At 41.4% G+C, this 19,184-nt stretch overlaps 1 protein-coding gene across 13 annotated transcripts in view; it reads left to right on the forward strand.

The window, feature by feature from the left end:
* Positions 1–19,184, forward strand: part of ep400 (E1A binding protein p400) — a 217,800-nt gene that overhangs the window by 74,224 nt on the left and 124,392 nt on the right. For 12 of the 13 annotated variants that reach the window (XM_059994609.1, XM_059994601.1, XM_059994605.1 and 9 more), the window contains 7 exons: positions 8,893–8,974; positions 9,105–9,154; positions 9,903–9,954; positions 10,458–10,547; positions 13,290–13,406; positions 13,538–13,743; positions 15,141–15,318. In XM_059994609.1, coding sequence (XP_059850592.1) covers positions 8,893–8,974; positions 9,105–9,154; positions 9,903–9,954; positions 10,458–10,547; positions 13,290–13,406; positions 13,538–13,743; positions 15,141–15,318 — 775 coding nt within the window. The remainder of the gene's footprint in view (positions 1–8,892; positions 8,975–9,104; positions 9,155–9,902; positions 9,955–10,457; positions 10,548–13,289; positions 13,407–13,537; positions 13,744–15,140; positions 15,319–19,184) is intronic. The other variant, XM_059994603.1, reaches the window with a different exon arrangement.

Here is a 19,184-nt window from a genome sequence, read left to right on the forward strand (position 1 = left end):
AATTAAAAAAAAAATTTAATCCCAAATTGGATACATTCAAAGTAAAATTTATTATCAGAGTACATACATGCCACCACATACAACCCTGAGATTCTTTTTCCTGAGAGCAGACTCAGCAAATCAAAAGAATAATAACTAGACATAGGAACACTGAAAGGTCAGAGTGCAGAAGACAACAAAGTGTGCAAGTACAAATATAAATAAGTAGCAATAAACAATTGAGAACATAAAATAACAAGATAAAGAGCCTTAAAGTAAGACCATTGATTGTGGGAACATCTCAAGAGATGAGTGTAGTTATCTTTTTGTATTCAAGAGCCTGATGATTGTGGTGTAGTAACTGTTCTTGAACCTGTTGGTGTGAGTCATGTGGTGCAAACCTTCTGCACAATGGTAGCAGTGAGGAAGGAGTAGGGCCTGGGTGGTGGGGATCTCTGATGATGGATGCTGCTTTCCTAGAACAGCATTTCATGTGGATGTGCCCAGTGGTTGGGAGGGCTTTACACATGATCTAAATCCACTACCATTTTCAGGATTTTCTGTTTAAAGGTATTGGTGTTCCCATACCAGCCTGTAATGCAACCTGTCAGTACAGTTTTCACCACACATCTATAGAAGTTTGTCAGGGTTTTTGATGTCATGCCCAATCTCTGCAGAATCCTAAGGAAGTAAAAGTGCTGCTGTGCTTTCTTTGCAATTACATTAACATGATGGGTCCAGAACTGGTCCTTTGAGATAGCAACACTCAGTAATTTAAAGTTACTGTCCCACTCCACTTCTGATCCTCTGATGAGGACTTCTTTCATAGACCTCTGGTTTCTGTCTCCTGAAGTCTACAAGTAGTTCTTTGCTCTTGCTGAAATTGAGTGAGAGGTTGTTCCTGTATGCCAATTCATTACCACCTTTGATATGGCCCACAACAGTGGTGTCATCAGCAAACTAGTATATGGTGTTGGAGCTTTGCTTAGCCACACAGTCATAGGTGTAAAGCGAGTAGAGCAGGGGTCTGAGCTGTTGGAGATTGTGGAGGAGATGTTCTGGTAAGTGTGGATGTAATGTACAGATACTTTATTTCACTTGAAGTGTTAATGTTAGTGACTGACAGCATGTGTGAGATACTTTGATTGTGAGAAGTTTTGAATCAAAGTGAAGTTTAGCCATTATGGTGCCGTTTGCCTCTGTTATTGACACTTGATCATGTACTTTGTGGTACTTACTGTGCATCCTCAGTTAATACCACTCACTGTGTTTAGATCTTAAGCTCTGTGCTTCCTTCCCAAAGCCCTTCTGCCTTTTCTTCTTCAATATGTTCCTTAAAGCTTTAGCTAATTAATAAACAGGAAATTCTGCAGATGCTGGAAATATTATTTCATGGTACATATTAGTACCAGTGACATGCGAAGGAGGAGGTCGAAAAGAGAGAATTTAGAGAGCTAGTTAGCAAGCTGAAAAGCAGGACCTCCAGGGTACCAATTTCTGAATCGCATTCTGTGCCACGCACCATTGAGACCAAGAGTAGGATGATTTGGCAGATGACCGTGTAGCCAAGGAACTGGTGCAAGGGGCAGCGTTTCAGATTTGTGGGTCATTGGGATCTCTTCTGTGGAAAGTATGACCTATACAAAAGGGACGGGTTACACCTGAACCCGAGGGGGTCAGTATTTTTTGGGGCAGGTTTGCTAGAGCTATTGGAAAAGGTTTAAACTAATTTGGCAGGAGGATGAGAACTGGAGTGATAGGGCTGAAGAAAGGAATGTTGGTTTACAAACAGGTAGTGTATAGTGAGACTGTCAGAAAGGACAGGCAGCTGATAGGCGTAAAATTGCAGTCAGTGGATGGGTTGCAGTGTAAAGTTGACAAAATTGAAAAGGGTGACAGATACAAGACTGAAGCTGTTATATTTGCAGTAGAGTGAATAAGGTAGATTAAGTTGTGGTACACTTAATGATTGGTATATATGAGGTTGTGGGTATCACAGAGTTATAGCTGAAAGACAATTGTAGTTAGAAGCTTAATATCCAAGGATACACCACCTATCGAAAGGACAGGCAGGTAGGCAGAGGAGGAAGAGTGGCACTACTGGTAAAAAATTAAATCAGAGGTGACATAGAATTGGAAGATGTAGAATCGTTGTGGGAAGAGCCAGGAAGCAGCAAGGATAAGAAGATCCTGATGAAAGTCCAAATAGTAGCCAGGATGTGGTCTACAAATTTCAGTGGGAGATGGAAAAATACTGCAAAGGCATTGTTATGTTAGTCACAAGGAATTTCAATATGCAGATAGATTGGGGAAAATCAAGTTGCTGCTGGATCTTAAGAGAAAATTTGTGGAATGCTTCTGAGATTTGGATAGCAGTAACAGGATCAGTCCAAGTCAGCATGGATTTACGAAGGGGAAATCATGCTTGACTAATCTTCTGGAATTTTTTGAGGATGTAACTATGAAAATGGACAAGAGAGAGCCAGTGGATGTAGTGTACCTGGACTTTCAGAAAGCCTTTGATAGGTCCCACATAGGAGATTAGTGGGCAAAATTAGGGCACGTGGTATTGGGGGTAGGGTACTAACGTGGATAGAAAATTGTTTGGCAGACAGGAAACAAAGAGTAGGGATTAACGGGTCCTTTTCAAAATGGCAGGCAGTGACTAGTGGGGTACCACAAGGCTCGGTGCTGGGACTGCAGCTATTTACAATATAGATTAATGATTTAGATGAAGGGATTAAAAGTAATATTAGCAAATTTGCAGATGACACAAAGCTGGGTGGCAGTATGAAATAGGAGGATGTTAGGAGAATGCAGGGTGACTTGGACAGGTTGGGTGAGTGGGCAGATGCAGTTTAATGTGGATAAATGTGAGGTTATCCACTTTGGTGACAAGAACAGGAAGGCAGATTACTATCTGATTACGGTGTCAAGTTAGGAAAAGGGGAAGTACAATGAGATCTAGGTGTCCCTGTTCATCAGTCACTGAAAGTAAGCATGCAGGTACAGTAGGCAGTGAAGAAAGCTAATGGCATGTTGGCCTTCATAACAAGGGCAGTTGAGTATAGGAGCAAAGAGGTCCTTCTGCAGTTGTACAGGGCCCTGGTGAGACCATACATGGAGTATGGTCCATACATAGAGTTCAGTTTTGGTCTCCAAATTTTGAGGAAGGACATTCTTGCTATTGAGGGAGTGCAGCGTAGGTTCACGAGGTTGATTCCTGGGATGGCGGGACTGACATATGTTGAAAGATTGGAGTGACTGGGCTTGTATACACTTGAATTTAGAAGGATGAGAGGGGATCTGATTGAAACATATACGATTATTAAGGGATTGGCTGCACTCGAGGCAGGAAACATGTTCCCGATGTCCAGAACCAGAGGCCACAGTTTAAGAATAAGGGGTAGGCCATTTAGAACAAAGTTGAGGAAAAACTTTTTCACCCACAGAGTTGTGGATCTATGGAATGCTCTGCCCAGAAGGCAGTGGAAGCCAATTCTCTGGATGCTTTCAAGAAAGAATTAGATAGAGCTCTTAAAGATAACGCAGTCAAGGGATATGGGGAGACGGTAGGAACGGGTTACTGATTGTAGATGATCAGCCATGATGAAATTAAGTGGCAGTGCTGGCTCGAAGGGCCGAATGACCTACTCCTGCACCTATTGTCTATTGTCTATTGAGATGCCTTTTTGGAACAGCTTATGGTTGAACCCACTAGGGGATTAGCAGTTCTGGATTGGGTGTTGTGTAATGAACTGGGAGCTTAAGGTAATGAAACCCTCAGGAATCATTAGTCATAATATAATAGAATTCACCCTGCAATTTGAGAGGGAGCAGCTAAAGTCATGTGTAATTATTATACAGTTGGCCCTCCTTATCTGCGAGGGATTGGTTCCGGGACCCCTCGCGGATACCAAAAAATGCGGATGCTCAAGTCCCTTATTCAACCCGTCTCACTGCTGTGGACCTTAGGACCCAGTGGTGGAGCTCTGAATCCGCAGTGTTTCTGTTCACGAAAATAATCACGATCACGATTGAAAATAAAGTGGAAATAATAAAGCGATCAGAAAGAGGTGAAATGCCATCGGTCATTGTAAAAGCGTTAGGCTACGTTGGTCAACGATCGGAACAATTTTAAAGGATAAAATGAGAAAGGCCCTGACCCGATGAAAGCTACAATTATTGTTAAGCAACGCAGTGGTTTAATTATTGGGTTTTGGGGTTTTGAGTTTTTGATCCTCCACATCAACTCGGCATGTCCCCAGTGCTGAAACATACGTTCTTAAGTGTTTTATATGCATAGAAAGGTAAAATATATACTATATATTAAGACAAACGTTTGACTAACTGACGCTAAATAATACTGGGTGTACCTGCTCCGACTTACTTAGTAAGAGAACTTCAGATTTTTTTCGATACTGATTCATGATAACCCACGCACATCCTCCCATATACTTTAAATCATCTCTAGATTACTTATAATACCTAATACAATATAAATGCTATGTAAAATAGTTGTTACACTGCATTGTTTAGGGGATGATGACAAGGAAAAAAGTGTACATGCTCGAACAACAAGTGCTGGAAGAGCACTTCCAGGTTTTCTTGATTCGCGGATGCGGAACTCGCGGATAAGGGGGGCTGACTGTACAGTAGAGTAATGGGAATTATAGGGGTATGGGTGGAACTGCCCAAAGTTGATTGGAAAGTGACACTGGCAGGGATGACAGCAGAGCAGCAATGGCCAGAATTTTTGGAAGCAATTAGGAAGGTGCAGGATAGATAAATCCTAAAAAGAGGAAGTATCCTAAAGGCAGGATGACACAACCATGGCTGACAAGATAAGTCAAACCCAACATAAAGGCAATGGAGGACATATAATAGAGCAAAAAAGTAGTGGGGAGTTAGAGGATTGGGAAATTTCCAAAATATCAACAGGAGGCAACTATAAAAAAAAACAAATGTGGAGGGGGAAAGTTGAAATGTGAATATTAGCCAATAATATCAAAACTGATACCAAATATTTTTCTGATATAATAAGAGTAAAAGAGAGTCGAGAGTAGATAGTGGATTGCTGGAAAATTATGCTGGTGGGGAAGTAATAGTGGACAAGGAAACGGCGGACAAACTGAATATGTATTTTGCATCAGTTTTCACTGTGGAAAACGCTAGTAATATGCTGGAAGTTCAGGAGTGTCAAGGGGTAGAAGTGAGTGTGGTGGCTGTTACTAGTGGTCCTTGGGAAACTGAAAGACCTGAAGGTAGGTAAGTCACCTGGACCTGATGGACGACACCCAGGGTTCTGAAAGAGGTAGCTGAAAAGATTGTGGAGACAATAGTAATGATCTTCCAAGAATCAATAGATTATAACATGGTTCCTAAGGACTGGAAAACTGCAAATGTCACTCGATTGTTCAAGAAGGGAGGGAGACAGAACAAAGGAAATTATAGGCCAGTTAGTCTGACCTCAGTGGTTGTGAAAATGTTGGGATTGATTATTAAGGATGAGCTTTCAGAGCACTGGAAGCACAGGACAGAATAGGCTAGGCTATTCTGGCTAGCAAGGTTTCATTCTGCCTGATAAATCTGTTGGAATTCTTCGAAGAAATAACAAGCAGGATAGACAAAGGAGAATCAGTGGCTGTTGTGTACTTGGATTTTCAGAAGGCTTTTGATGAGGTGCTACAGATGAGGCTGCTAAACAAAATAAAACCCCAGAGTATTACAGGAAAGATGCTAGTATGCTTAGAGCATTGGCTGATTGGCAGGAGGTAAAGAATTGGAATAAAGGAATGCTCTTCAGTTTGGCTGCTTGTGACAGGGGTCTGTGTTGGAACCACTTCTTTTTACATTGTATGTCAATGATATGAATGACAAAATTGATGGCTTTGTGACCAAGTTTGTAGATGATATGAAAGTAGGTGTAGCAGAGAAACTGCAGAAGGACTTAGATGAATTAGGAAAATAGGCAAAGAGGTGGTGGATAGAATACAGTGTTGAGAAATGTATGATTATGCATTTTGACAGAAGGAATGAAAGCATAGACCATTTTCTAATGGGGAGAAAAGTCAAAAATCTAAACTGCAAAGGTTGGGAGTCCATGTGCACGATTATGTAAAGGTTAATTTGCAGGTTGAGTCAGTGGTGAGGAAAGCAAATGCAATGTTAGCCTTCATTTTGAGAGGACTAGAATATAAAAGCAAGACTGTAATGCTGATTGTGTATGAGGCACTGCCAAGGCCTTACTTAGAGTATTATGAGTAATTCTGGGCCCTTTATTTACAAAAGGATGTGCGGTATTGGCATTGGAGAGGATCTAGAGTAGGTTCATGAGAATGATTTTGGGATTGAAGGGGTTAACGTATGAGCAGTATTTGATGGTTCTGGGCCTATACTTGCTGGAATTTAGAAGAAAGAGTGGTGATCTAATTGAAACTGATTGAATGTTGAAAAGCCAAGGTAGAGTAGATGTGGAGAGGAGTTTCCTTTGTTGGGGGATTCTAGGACCAGAGGGCACAGCCTCAAGATATAGGGATGTCCATTTCAAACAAGAGATAAGAAAGAATTTTTTGAGTCACAGGGCAGTGAATCTGTGGAATTCATTGCCACAGATGTCTGTGGAGGCCAGGTCACAGGGTGCATTTAAGGTGGAGGTTGATAGGTTCTTGATTATTGACCCACATGTTTTGGTCATGTCCCACCTTATATAACTATTGGAAGGATATATTTGGTATCATTTCCTCAGTTTGGAATATTGATTTACAACCCCATTTTATCACTGCAATTTTTGGTATACCAAATGAGGATGATAGTCGACTTTCCCCTTCAATTAGACGAATGATCGCCTTTACAACCCTAATGGCTAGAAGGTCTATATTACAAAATTGGAAAGAAGTAAACCCTCCTAACACGTTTCAGTGGTTCTCTCAAACTATTTCTTGTTTGAGCTTAGAAAAAATTAGAAGTACTATTTTTGATCCATCAATTAAATTTGAAGAAACTTGGGGACCGTTTATTCGACATTTTCATATGAGTTAATTTGACCTCTTCTGGACCTTTTCTCTTTTTATCCTTGTTCTGGTATGGAGTTCCGGAGTTCTTGACACTATCATGGACGTATAAACTATTATTATTGCCCATGTTAGTCTAGGTTTATTTTTTTTTGTATTTTTTTTCTTTCTTTTATTTCTTTTAGTGATTATCCTTTTTTATGTATAATCAATATAGGTTTGACTGATTATTGTATGATGTTTCTTTTTTGCTGATATTTTAATAAGATATTGATATCTTATTACTAATTTAACTTCAAGCCTAATGTATTTACAACCTATTCAATATTATGTTATGTTATTTTTTTTATATATGAAACTCAATAAAAAGATTGAAAAAGAAAGATAGGTTCTTGATTAGACAGGGTGTGAAAGGATATGGGGAGAAGTCAGGAGATAGGGGTTGAGAGGGAAATGAATCATCCATGATGAAATGGAGGAGCAGACTCAATGGGCTAAGTGGCCTAATTCTGCTCTTGTGTCTTATGGTCCCATGTTCTAAACCTAGAGCAACACACACAAAATGCTGGAGGAGCTCAGCAAGTCAGGCAGCATCTGTGGATGGGAATAAACAGTCAACATTTCAGGTCTTGATGAAGAGTCTGGTCCTGAAATGTCAAATGTTTATTCCCATCCATAGGTGCTGCCTGATCTGCTGAGTTCCTCCAGCACATTGCATGTATTGTTCTGGATTTTCAACATCTGCAGTACCTCTTATGTATTTGATTTAATGATCTACTGTTGAGTTGATTATAACCAGGCAGTTTTTCAAGAAGGATGAAGTAGCCAATAATGAATTTGCTGTTCAGCATATTAAATCCCATTAAGCCTGGAGCTGAAACTATTACTGAGTTGAACCCAGTGTGATGAGCTGATGGTGAAAATTAATAAATTTGTTTCCTTCATCTGCTCGACCCCAATAAAATATTGAAGGGGAAATGTGGAAGTCCCATTAGCTGTCTTTGCTAACTTGAAGTTTGTGTTTCATAGACAGCTCTGGAAAGCCCAGTGTGAATGAGAAACATATTTTCCTTGAACTTGCTCTGAAATTCCCCCTAAATCTCCCTCCTTTGTGAGACCTCATCTCTTGAATCTATTATATCCATATTAACTCAGGCTTCTCTTTGCGTTTGAATAGTCCTCTGTGAAACATGCTTTGGCATATTATTTTCTACGACAAATGTGGGTTAATGTAAGGAAGAAAACCTCTTGGATATGCAGCATTTTGGAAATACAGTGAGAAAATATCTTTTAGACCATAAGAAACTCGTAGAGTATTGAAAGTGAGATAGAGTGGATGTTGAGAGAATGTTTTCTGTAGTGGGGGGAGTCTTGGATCAGAGGGTACAGCTTCAGAATAGAGTAGGGTTCCCATTTTGGGGTCCATGGACCACTTGGTTAATGGTAGGTGTACATGGCATAAAAAAGGCTGGGAACCCCTGGAATAGAGGGGCATCCATTTAGAACAGAGAAGAGGAGGAATTTCTTTTACCAGATGGTGGTGAATTTGTGGAATTTATGGCCACAGGTGGTTGTGGAAGCCAAGTCATTGGGTATATTTAAAACGGAGGTTGATAGGTTTTTGATTAGTCAGGGTATCTAACGTTATGGGGAAAAGGCAAGATAATGGGGGTTGACAGGGATAATAAGTCAACCATGATGGAATGAGTCTGCTCCACCAATGTGACAAATAGCCTGATTATGCTCCTATGTCTTATGGCTGAAGACATAGGAACAGAATTAGGCTATTTGGCCCATCAAGTCTGATCCACCTTTCAGTAATTTTTTTGCGGCACAGTTGCCTAATGCAGAGAATGCCTTGCGTATGGAATCGTAATAAGACTTTTTTTCTCTTTAACAGGTTGTGGAAGTCAAATTGCAGCTTTACATGGAGGAACAAAGAAAGAAAGCAATACTTTTACGAAAGGGGACATCAAGCAAAGGTTAAGGAAGTACTCAGCATTTATTTAAAGTTGTTGGTTTTCCTTTTGGCAAGTCAAGGCAAAGTGCAAAATATTAAATGTGCAGTTGTTTAAAATCTGTTAAAGATAACATTCATTTCTTCTTTCCCAGATCAAATTTCTCTCTCTTCATGGCCTCTGTCAGAAAAGCAGAGTGACACAGTAAGTTCTCAATTGGACCATTGCCATAATGAACTATTTCAAAGTTCAAAGTAAGGTTTATTATCAGAGTACATGTATGTCACCATATGCAACCCTGAAATTTATTTTCCTGCAGGCATATTCAGCAAATCTATAGAATAGTAATTGTAACAGGACCAATGAAAGATAACTAGAGTGCAGAAGACAACAAACTGCAAATGCAAATATAAATAAATAGTGATAAATAACGAGAACATGAGATAATGAGTTAGAGGGTCCTTAAAGTGAGATGATTAATTGTAGGAACATTTCAATGGATGGGCAAGTGAGTTTAATTATCACTTTTTTTTCAAGAGCCTGATAGTTGAGGGGTAGTAACTGCTCTTGAACCTGGTGGTGTGAGTCCTGAGGCTCTTGTACCTTCTTCCTAATGGCACCAGTGAGAAGAGAGTATGTCCTGGGTGGTGGGGTTCTCTGATGATGGATGCTGCTTTCCTATGACAGTATTTCATGTGGATGTGCTCATTGGCTGGGATGGCATTACCTATGATGTTAGATCAGGATTTTTGGAATCTTATAAAGTGGAATGAAGAATATGAAGACTTACCTTGGTTTCTGCTTCTTAACCTGACCTGATAGGAGACTGTTATTGTGGAAAGATAATTCAGATCATCAGCAGATTGGTGAAAAATTGTGTTGCAATCCTTGTAATTACTTAAAATTCAAGAATCATGGGTGTCTCAGGTGACATTACATTTTTATTTTATAGGATCCATTGGGTAACGAGAGCAGAAAAAAATCTAGTGATGCTGGGGATTCAGGTTTGTTGACCGTTGGCTATTAATACTAACTTGCTGTCCGTTACGCTGCTGGTGTTTAGGGCAGCAGTGAAAGTCCTCCATCTCTGGCGGTGTTCAGAACTTCCTTTATCATATCAATAGCCTCTTCTCGGTTTTTACTGCTGTCAGCCATTCGTTCCGGAGACTCAGGAATGCCATCACACTCAGATGTAGAAGGATTCTTCATTGCTGCTTCCGTAACAAATTTGTTTTACCAGTCAGGGTTCCAGCCCTGAGCTGAACTCCTGAACCTGGCCAATCTGTGGACCACTCTTAGCCTCTCCTCTACTCTTTGACCTATCTGACATGCGTGACCCTACCAAGAGCCAAAGCATAAAGCCCTGGCTCCTGCACATCTCTCTGGGTCGTTGAGGCACACAGCCCAACAAGGTTGCAATCTTGAAGGAATTGGCTGTTGCCAGCCCTTACTTGTATTAATACCTGTCTGCAGATGGAATTAAAACTGTTACTACATTCACTTTCAGTAGAAGACTGTGAGGAAACCATTGAAGAACAGGAAGCTATTGAAGGCACTGTTGACCATCAAACTGAACTGGCAGACTTGGCTAAGCAAGGTAATCATAGCACTTTTGTTGTTAAAGTTACAGGAATCAAAGAATTACTAGTTGTGGATGAGGATGCAACAGAGACTTGCTACAAAGGCAAGTAGCAGAGTTGTATCCTCAGGGCATCTGATGTTAAGCAATCTCTTGGTTCAGTTCAAGAGTGCAAGATAATGTAAAGCCCTGGTTAACCACACTTGTAGTATTGTGCTCAGTTCTGGTCGCCTCATTATAGAAAGGATTTGGAAGCTTTGGAGAGGGTACAGAGATTTACCAGGATGCTGCCGGGATTGGAGGATAGGCTGAGTGAGTCAGGGCTATTCTATGTGGTACAAAGGAGCACATGAGGTGATTTGATAGAGATATACTCTGTAAGATGTTCAGAGGAGTTAGGGTGTATTCTGGAGTTAGGGTATATAGCATATATTAATTTCAACAGCAGCCATTCTGATTTGAATATGGATTGCAGATTGAATTTAAAACACAGCCCTGAACAATGGACACAAAGTACTGGTGGAACACAGCAGGCCAGGCAGCATCTGTAGGGAGAAGCACTGTTGACGTTTCGGGCCGAGACCCTTCAAAGACCTGACAGCGCTTCTCCCTATAGATGCTGCCTGACCTGCTGTGTTCCACCAGCATTTTGTGTGTGTTGTTTGAATTTCCAGCATCTCCAGATTTCCTCGTGTTTGTCCTGAACAGTGGGTTTCTTGGAGCCACTGGTTGGGATCAATGGCAAATAGAAACATTTCATTTAGACCTCAGATGCCTGCATATTCATGAATGTGGCCTAGAGTCAGCAGGGATTAATATTTATTTTGGGTTTTTGGAATTTGGATGTGAGGAGGGAGGTATTTGAAAATTCTGTAATTCAAAGGAAGCATTGTAGATGCATTGTAATTACAGAATTGTCTTGCTGTTACCTTTGATTTTTATCATACAAAATGCCATGTAATATTGGGTTGGGGAGGCCTTTTTTCCAAGAATGTTTCAATATATGCATGTTGCTTGTTCTTGCTGAATAAAACACTTCTGTATTCACTAGCTTCGGTGTCTCTCTAGTGACTTGGTTTATAGTTCCAACACGAGGCATAGATAGAGTGTACAGCCAGAGAATTTTTCTGAAGCCCATACAAGAGGTGATAATTTTACAGTGATTAGAGGAAAGCATACACTAATTTGTCAGGGGGATAGGAACTGGAGTGATAGGGCTGAGGGTGGAGCAGTTGGTATTCAAATTTGCAGTGAGACTGACTGTGAAGGAGGACAGGTAGATGAAAGGGCAAAATTGCATTTAGTGGGATGATTTGGAGGCAAAATCGAAAAAGATGACAGATATAGGACTGAAGGTGTTATATAAGTATCCCCCGCTATCCGAAGGTAGAGCATTCCTATGAAACCTTTTGTAAGCCGAAATGTCGTAAAGCGAAGAAGCAATTACCATTTATTTTTATGGGAAAAAATTTTGACTGTTTCCAGACCCAAAAATAACCTACCAAATCATACTAAATAACACATAAAATCTAAAATAACACGAACATATAGTAAAAGCAGGAATAATATGATAAATATACAACCTATATAAAGTAGAAATATTGTATGTACGGTGTGGTGTCACTTACCAGAGTCGGGAGACACAGAGCCAAAATCGATTTGGAGAAAAAAATAGGCATGCACACACAACTGCCCACACAAGGCTTCATTGTCATGGTAGTCCTTCTCGGATAAACACGCGTATAAATTGGGCGTCTTTTTTTTGTAAAAGCGGAAATTCTCTTTGGTTAGCGAAAACAAGTACTAATGTAGGTCTTTTGTAACAGCGAGTTGTCGTAAAGCAAATGTTCAAAAATGGTGGCTGCCTGTATTTGAATGTACCTGGTATACAGAATAAAGTAGATGATCTTATAACTCAGTGATTGGCAAGAATGACGTTGTGGGCTTTACTGAGTCATGGCTGAAAAAAGATCATAGTTTGAAGCTTAACGTTCAAGGATACATGTTATATCAAGAGGACAGGCAGGGCATCAAAGGCAGGAGAATGAGGTTGAGAGGGATAATAAATCAGCCATGATGGAATGGCACAGCAGGCACTATTGGACAAAGGGCCTCATTGTGCTCCAGTGCCTTGTAATCTGGTGAGGGGGATATTAGAGAGGTTTTTACACAGAGAGTCGTGAATGCATGGAATACCCTGCCAGAGGTGGTGGTAGAGGCAGATACATTAGGGACATTTAAGAGACATTTGATGGACACTTGAATGATAGAAAAATGGAGGGCTCTGTGGGAGGGAGGGGTTAGGCTGATCCTAAAGCAAGTTAAAAGTTGGCACAACATCGTGGACTGAAGGGCCTGTACTGTGATGTTCTATTTTAACAATGAGCTTAAAAGGTTGGGTGGTGATTTGCATTTTTTAGAATCTTAAAGGACTCAGATTGATTTGTGGAAACATTTTCCTCTGGAGAGGAAATGAAGTCACCTTAATCATCATTTTATCAATTGAGGAAATTAGAGTTAAAACAACTTCTTCACACAAGGGATCAAAATCTAGTCAGCCATTCCTCAGTAAGTGATTGAAACTGAGGAATGAATGGAGTTGAGTGTGATAGGTTTTTGTTAAAGTAACAGAAGGAAATGGAGCTAAAATGATCAAATGGAATTGGGTTAACAGCCAGGAGCTTATTGAAAGATGGAGCACACCTGAGAGGCTGATTGCCTTTTTCCTTTTCTTGCAATTATTTCTTAATTTGCTTGCAGCTGAAATGCCTCTGGAAGACCTCGTTCGACAGTATGCTGGTGCTTATTCTGAAAACTTTGAATGGCCAATTCCAGATTCTTCAGACAGTGAAGATGATGACTGTGAGGATGATGAAGGTACATTGTAACACCTTGCATAGTGTAAATTCTAAGTGATGATAATTAGTCTGCAAATAAAGATTGATTTAAAAAACTGGGTCTGTTGCACCTTATTTCAGTGAGGAAACTGCTGAATTTCTATATTTCAGAAATAGAAGAAGAGTTTGCCGCTGATTTTGGCTGTCTAGAGCAAGAGGTGGCGATTGATTCCTTGCTGAGTGTTGACCAGTGCAGAGTAGCAGAGCGAGTGAATACCAACCCAGCGGAAGGCAGGAGACCAAGAAAGGACATTGCTGAAGTTGCTGCTGCTGCCGAGCCTCTCTTGCCAAAGGGCATAGCTCGATATTCATCCTTGGTAAGCTTTTTTAAAATTTGTGCAGCAGAAGTAGCTCCTTCTTCAAAGAAAGGGGCTTCCCTCTCTCCAGGATCAATGCTGTCCTCACCTGCATCTCTTCCATTTCACACACACCTACCCTCACCCCATCCTCTCGCTGCCAGGGATAGGGTTCTTTTTGTTCTCACCTACCACTCCAGTAGCTTCTGCACCCAGCACATAATTCTCTGTAACTTCTGCCGTCTCCAAAGGGATTCCACTGCCAAGCACATTTTTCCCACCCCCACTTTCCACTTTCTGCAGGGATCGCTCCCTATGCAACTCCCTTGTGCATTCATCCCTCCCCACTGATCTCCCTCCTATTATTTGCTTTGCAGTGGAACAAGTGTCATACCTGCTCCTACACCACCTCCCTCACTACTATTCAGGGCCCTAAACAATCCTTCCAGATGAGGTGACACTTCGCCTGCAAATCTGTTAGGGTCATCTACTGTATCTGATGCTCGAGGTGTGGTCTTCTGTATATCGGTGAGACCTGATGTAGATTGGGCAACCGCTTTATCGAGCACCTTCATTCCATCCAGATTCAGATTCAGTTTATTGTCATTTATAAACCACAAATACAATGCAGTTAAAAAAATGAGACAACGTTCTCCGGAATGATATCACGAAAAAGCATAAAACAGACCACACAAGAAAAACCACATAACATTTGGTAATCCCCAGTCCAGAGTCCGGAGAGGCTGCTATGTATCGATATCACAAAAAGCAGGATATCCCGCTGCCCAACTATTTCAGCTTTACTTCCCATTCCCAATCCCATTCTGACATTTCAGTACATGGCCTCCTCTACTGCCAAGATGAATCAGCACTCTGGTTGGAGGAGCAACACCTTATATTCTATCTGGGTAATCTCCAGTCTGATGGCATGAGCATCAATTTCTCGAACTTTGGTAATTGCTCCTCTCTCTTCTCCTTCACCATTCCCCATTGTTGTTTCTTTCTCACACCTTCTTTTCTTACCTGCCCATTACCCCCCTCTGGTGCTCCTCCCCTTCCCTTTCTTTCATGGACTTCTGTCCTTTCCTTTCAGATTCCCCCTTCTCCAGCCTTTTATCTCTTCCACCAATCAACTTCCCAGCTCTTTACTTCACCCCTCCCCCTCTCCTGGTTTCACCTGTCACTTCTTACCTTGTACTTCTTCCTTCCCTTTCCCCCACAGTCTGTCTTCTTTCCTTCCTTTCCAGTCCTCTCCAGAAGAGCACTGGCCTGAAACACTTTTGGATAGATGCCTCCTGGGCAGCTGAGTTTCTCCCAACATTTTGTGTGTGTTACCGTGGATTTCTAGCATCTGCGGATTTTCTCATGTTTAGCTCTTTGGTGTAGACAATCTATAAACAATTTCCTTTTCTTAACAGGTGAAGAATGCCCCTCCTTTTTTGCTTCATGGCACTCTCCGGGAATACCAGCAGATTGGCGTTGATTGGCTGGCTGCTTTGCATCGACGAAAGTTAAATGGGATTTTGGCTGATGATTCACGATTGGGCAAGACCGTACAAATCATAGGTTTCCTAGCTCATCTCGCCTCAAACGAAGGTAAGGTTGTTTAATACGGATAATTGTAGACATCAGATCTGAGTATTTTTGTGACTAGGTTGTAACTTGATTGACATGACATTTAAACTTTGTCCAGAAGAAAGGGAGGAGAGGAGGACTCCAAGCCAGACTGAGATGGAGAGGAACAAAACTCCTTCTACCCAACATTTTGTTAGCAAATGTACAGTCACTGAAGAACAAGACTGAGGACCTAAGAGCTAGTTTGCTATTGGAGGAAATGAGAAATAGCTACATTCTGTATTTCATGGAGACGGTGCACTCCAAACATGCTGGATTTGGTGATCAGACATGAGGGCTTCTTGATATACAGGATGGTCTAAACTCCTGATTTGGAGAAGGCAAAAGGTGGGGTCTCTGTTTCATGATAACCCTTGTGGTTCCTGGACATGGCAGTTTTGTTGTACTGGTTTCCCTGGCGTAGAACATATAACAATTTAGTGCTGACCGTTTTACTTATCGAGAATTCTCTTCCATGATTCTGATCATAGTTTACATACCACCAAAAGCCACTGTTAATCAGGCACTCAAGGTATGAAATGCTGTCATCACCAAACAGAAAACAACCCACCTCATCATATTTCAGATCGTAGTCAAGGACTTCAATTAAACTTGTTTGAAGAAATCTGACCAGTTACTGTCAACATATAACCTGCAGCAGCAGGTCTCCTAATACATTCGACTAATGCTATACTATGATAAGGAATTCCTACCATTTCATGCTTAAACCACATTTCGGGAAATCGGATCACTTGTCCTTCTCCTACCTGTATACCAGCAGAGGCTGAAGAACGTAGCTCCACAGATAAGGACAACAGAGATGGTCGCGGGAGGCAAAGGACCAGCTATGGGATTGCTTCATCAGTGGACTGGGCTGTGTTCAAGGACTCATCTCAATTTCCCCACTTGCAGACTCCAGTCTGTTTGGATTGGCAACGACATCTCCACAATCTCCATCAGCACAGGTGCACCGCAAGGCTGCCTGCTTAGCCCCCTGCCCCCACTTTATATTGGTGACTGTGAGGCTAAGCACAGTTCCAATGGCATATTCAAGTTTGCTGATGACACTGCTGTGGTTGCCAAATCAAATGTGGTGACGTATCAGCACATAGGAGGGAGATTGAAAATCTGGCTGAGTGATGCCACAGCAATAACCTTTCATTCAATGTCGGCAGAAGGATTTCAGGAGAAGGAAACTGGAGGTCCATGAGCCAGTCCTCGTTGGAGGATCAGAGGTGGAGAGGGTCAGCAACTTTAAATTCCTCAGTGTCATCATTTCAGAGGACCTGTCCTGGACACAGCACTTAAGTGCAGTTATGCAGAAAGCACGGTAGTGCCTCTACTTGGTTAAAATTTGCGAAGATTCAGCATGACATCTAAAACTTTGACAAACTTCTCTAGATGTGTGGTGAAAAGTATTTTGACTGGTTGTATCACAGCCTGGTATGGAAACACCAATATCTTTGAAAAGAAAATCCTACAAAAAGTAGTGGATTCATCCCAGTCCATCATGGTAAAGCTCTCCCCGCCATTGAGTGCATCCACACAAAATGTTGTTGCAGGAAAGCAGCATCCATCATCAGGGACGCCCCACCCAGCAACCAGGACCTGCTTTCTTCTCACTGCTACCACCAGGAAGAAGGTACAGGAGCCTCAGGGCTCACACCACCAGTTTCAGGAGTAGTTACTACCCCTCAACCAATCAAAGTGGAGAATTTCACTCAACTTCACTTGCCCCATCATTGAAATGTTCCCACAACCTATGAACTCACTTTCAAGGACAAATCATCTCAGGTTCTTGATATTTTTTGCTTATTATTTATTCTTGTTTTTTTTCCCTCTGTGTTTGTATGGTTTGTGGTTCTTTGCACATTGGTTGTCTGGCTGGCCCATTGGGTGTGGTCTTCAATTGATTCTATTATGTTCCTTGGATTTACTGTTGTTACGTACCCCGTAAATGGGTGTCTAACCAGCAGAGAAAGAAGAATCCATTGGAGTCTGGTGGTACTATATTCAAAAGTGTTTATTAGTAAAATAAGCAAATCAATACCAATAATGCAAATATATAGATAACACATGTTAGCAACAATAAACCTAAAAGTGTATGAATAATAATAAGCAATAATAAACAAGCTCTATCGATGTCTAGGGGTAAATGAATTGTCATAGAAAAGTATAAAGTTCAGTTCAGTTCATGTGTGCTGAGGTAGATATTGGTTGTTGTGTTGTAATCATTGGAGAGAGAGAGAGAGAGAGAGAGCGAGCAAGAAGTAACAGCTACAGCAGTCAAACCTTCCTTTGCGTTCTTGATCCGTCGTATCATTGTGGTCATTCAGTTATGACCTCTCTGTCATTCAGCTAGACCGTTCTTCTGTGGTGGACTCGTCACTCTGGCATGAGTGGATTCACACACAAGTCCCCACCGGCCCTGCTATAACACTGTGAGTTTTACTGACCGACCTCCTGGTTCAGTCTCCGAAGCCCCACAACTTCCTGTGGGTTCCAACACTCAATCAGTGTCCACGAGTGTGTCTCCTGGTGTGTCTGAAGGGTGTCTCTCCAGACCTGACTTTCATCCCTACTCACGGGGTCTCAGCTATCAATTAATTTTGAATGACTGTGTCCATCAAACCAGCCCAGTCCAGCTGTCCACTGAGGAATGTTAATGAACAGAATGGTATAAGACAAATAACCATCGCAGAAGTCATAATACGGTAAATCAACAAGACTCTCTCCCCTCTCTTATCTGTAGCAGATGTTCTTGCATGTTTTCTTTTCATCTCTCTCTCTCATGAGCAGCATAGCAACAGTAATGGTTTGTGATTCTCAAAAGGGGGGGGAAATATGGGCAACTCTGCACCCTATTGTCCATCAGAACTGTTCATCCTTCATAACACTGTGTATACCCACAAGAAAACAAATCTCAGGGTTATATATGGTATACAGTGGCATGCAAAAGTTTGGGCACCCCTGGTCAAAATTTCTGTTACTGTGAATAGTTAAGTGAGTAGAAGATGAACTGATCTCCAAAAGCCGTTTCTTCAGTTCATAATGTAATTAAGAAATGGCAGTTAGCAGGAACGGTGGTGGTCAAGTTGAGGTCTGGAAGACCAAGAAAACTTTCTGAGAGAACTGCTCGTAGGATTGCTAGAAAGGCAAATCAAAACCCCCATTTGACTGCAAAAGACTTAGCAGACTCTGAAGTGGTGGTGCACTGTTCTATTGTGCAGCAACACCTCTACAAATATGACCTTCATGGAAGAGTCATCAGAAGAAAACTTTTCCTGCATCCTCACCACAAAATTCAGCGTCAGAAGTTTGCAAATGAACATCTAAACAAACCTGATGCATTTTGGAAACAAGTCCTGTGGACTGATGAAGTTAAAATAGAACTTTTTGGCTGCAATGAGTAAAGGTATGTTTGGAGAAAAAAGGGTGGAGAATTTCATGAAAAGAACACCTCTCCAGCTGTTAAGCACGGGGGTGGATCGATCATGCTTTGAGCTTATGTTGCAGCCAGTGGCACGGGGAACATTTCACTGGTAGAGGGAAGAATGAATTCAGTTAAATACCAGCAAATTCTGGAAGCAAACATCACACTATCTATAAAAAAAAGCTGAAGATGAAAAGAGAACACACCTCAAAATCCACAATGGACTACCTCAAGAGGCACAAGCTGAAGGTTTTGCTATGGTCCTCACAGTCCCCCGACCTAAACATCATCGAAAATTTGTGGATAGGACCTCAAAAGAGCAGTGCATGCAAGATGGCCCAAGAATCTCACAGAACTGGAAGTTTTTTGCAAGGAAGAATGGGCAAAAATCCCCCAAACAAGAATTTAAAGACCC

Source organism: Hypanus sabinus, chromosome 18 (genome assembly GCF_030144855.1).
Source record: "Hypanus sabinus isolate sHypSab1 chromosome 18, sHypSab1.hap1, whole genome shotgun sequence".
NCBI classification, from domain to species: Eukaryota; Metazoa; Chordata; class Chondrichthyes; order Myliobatiformes; family Dasyatidae; genus Hypanus; species Hypanus sabinus.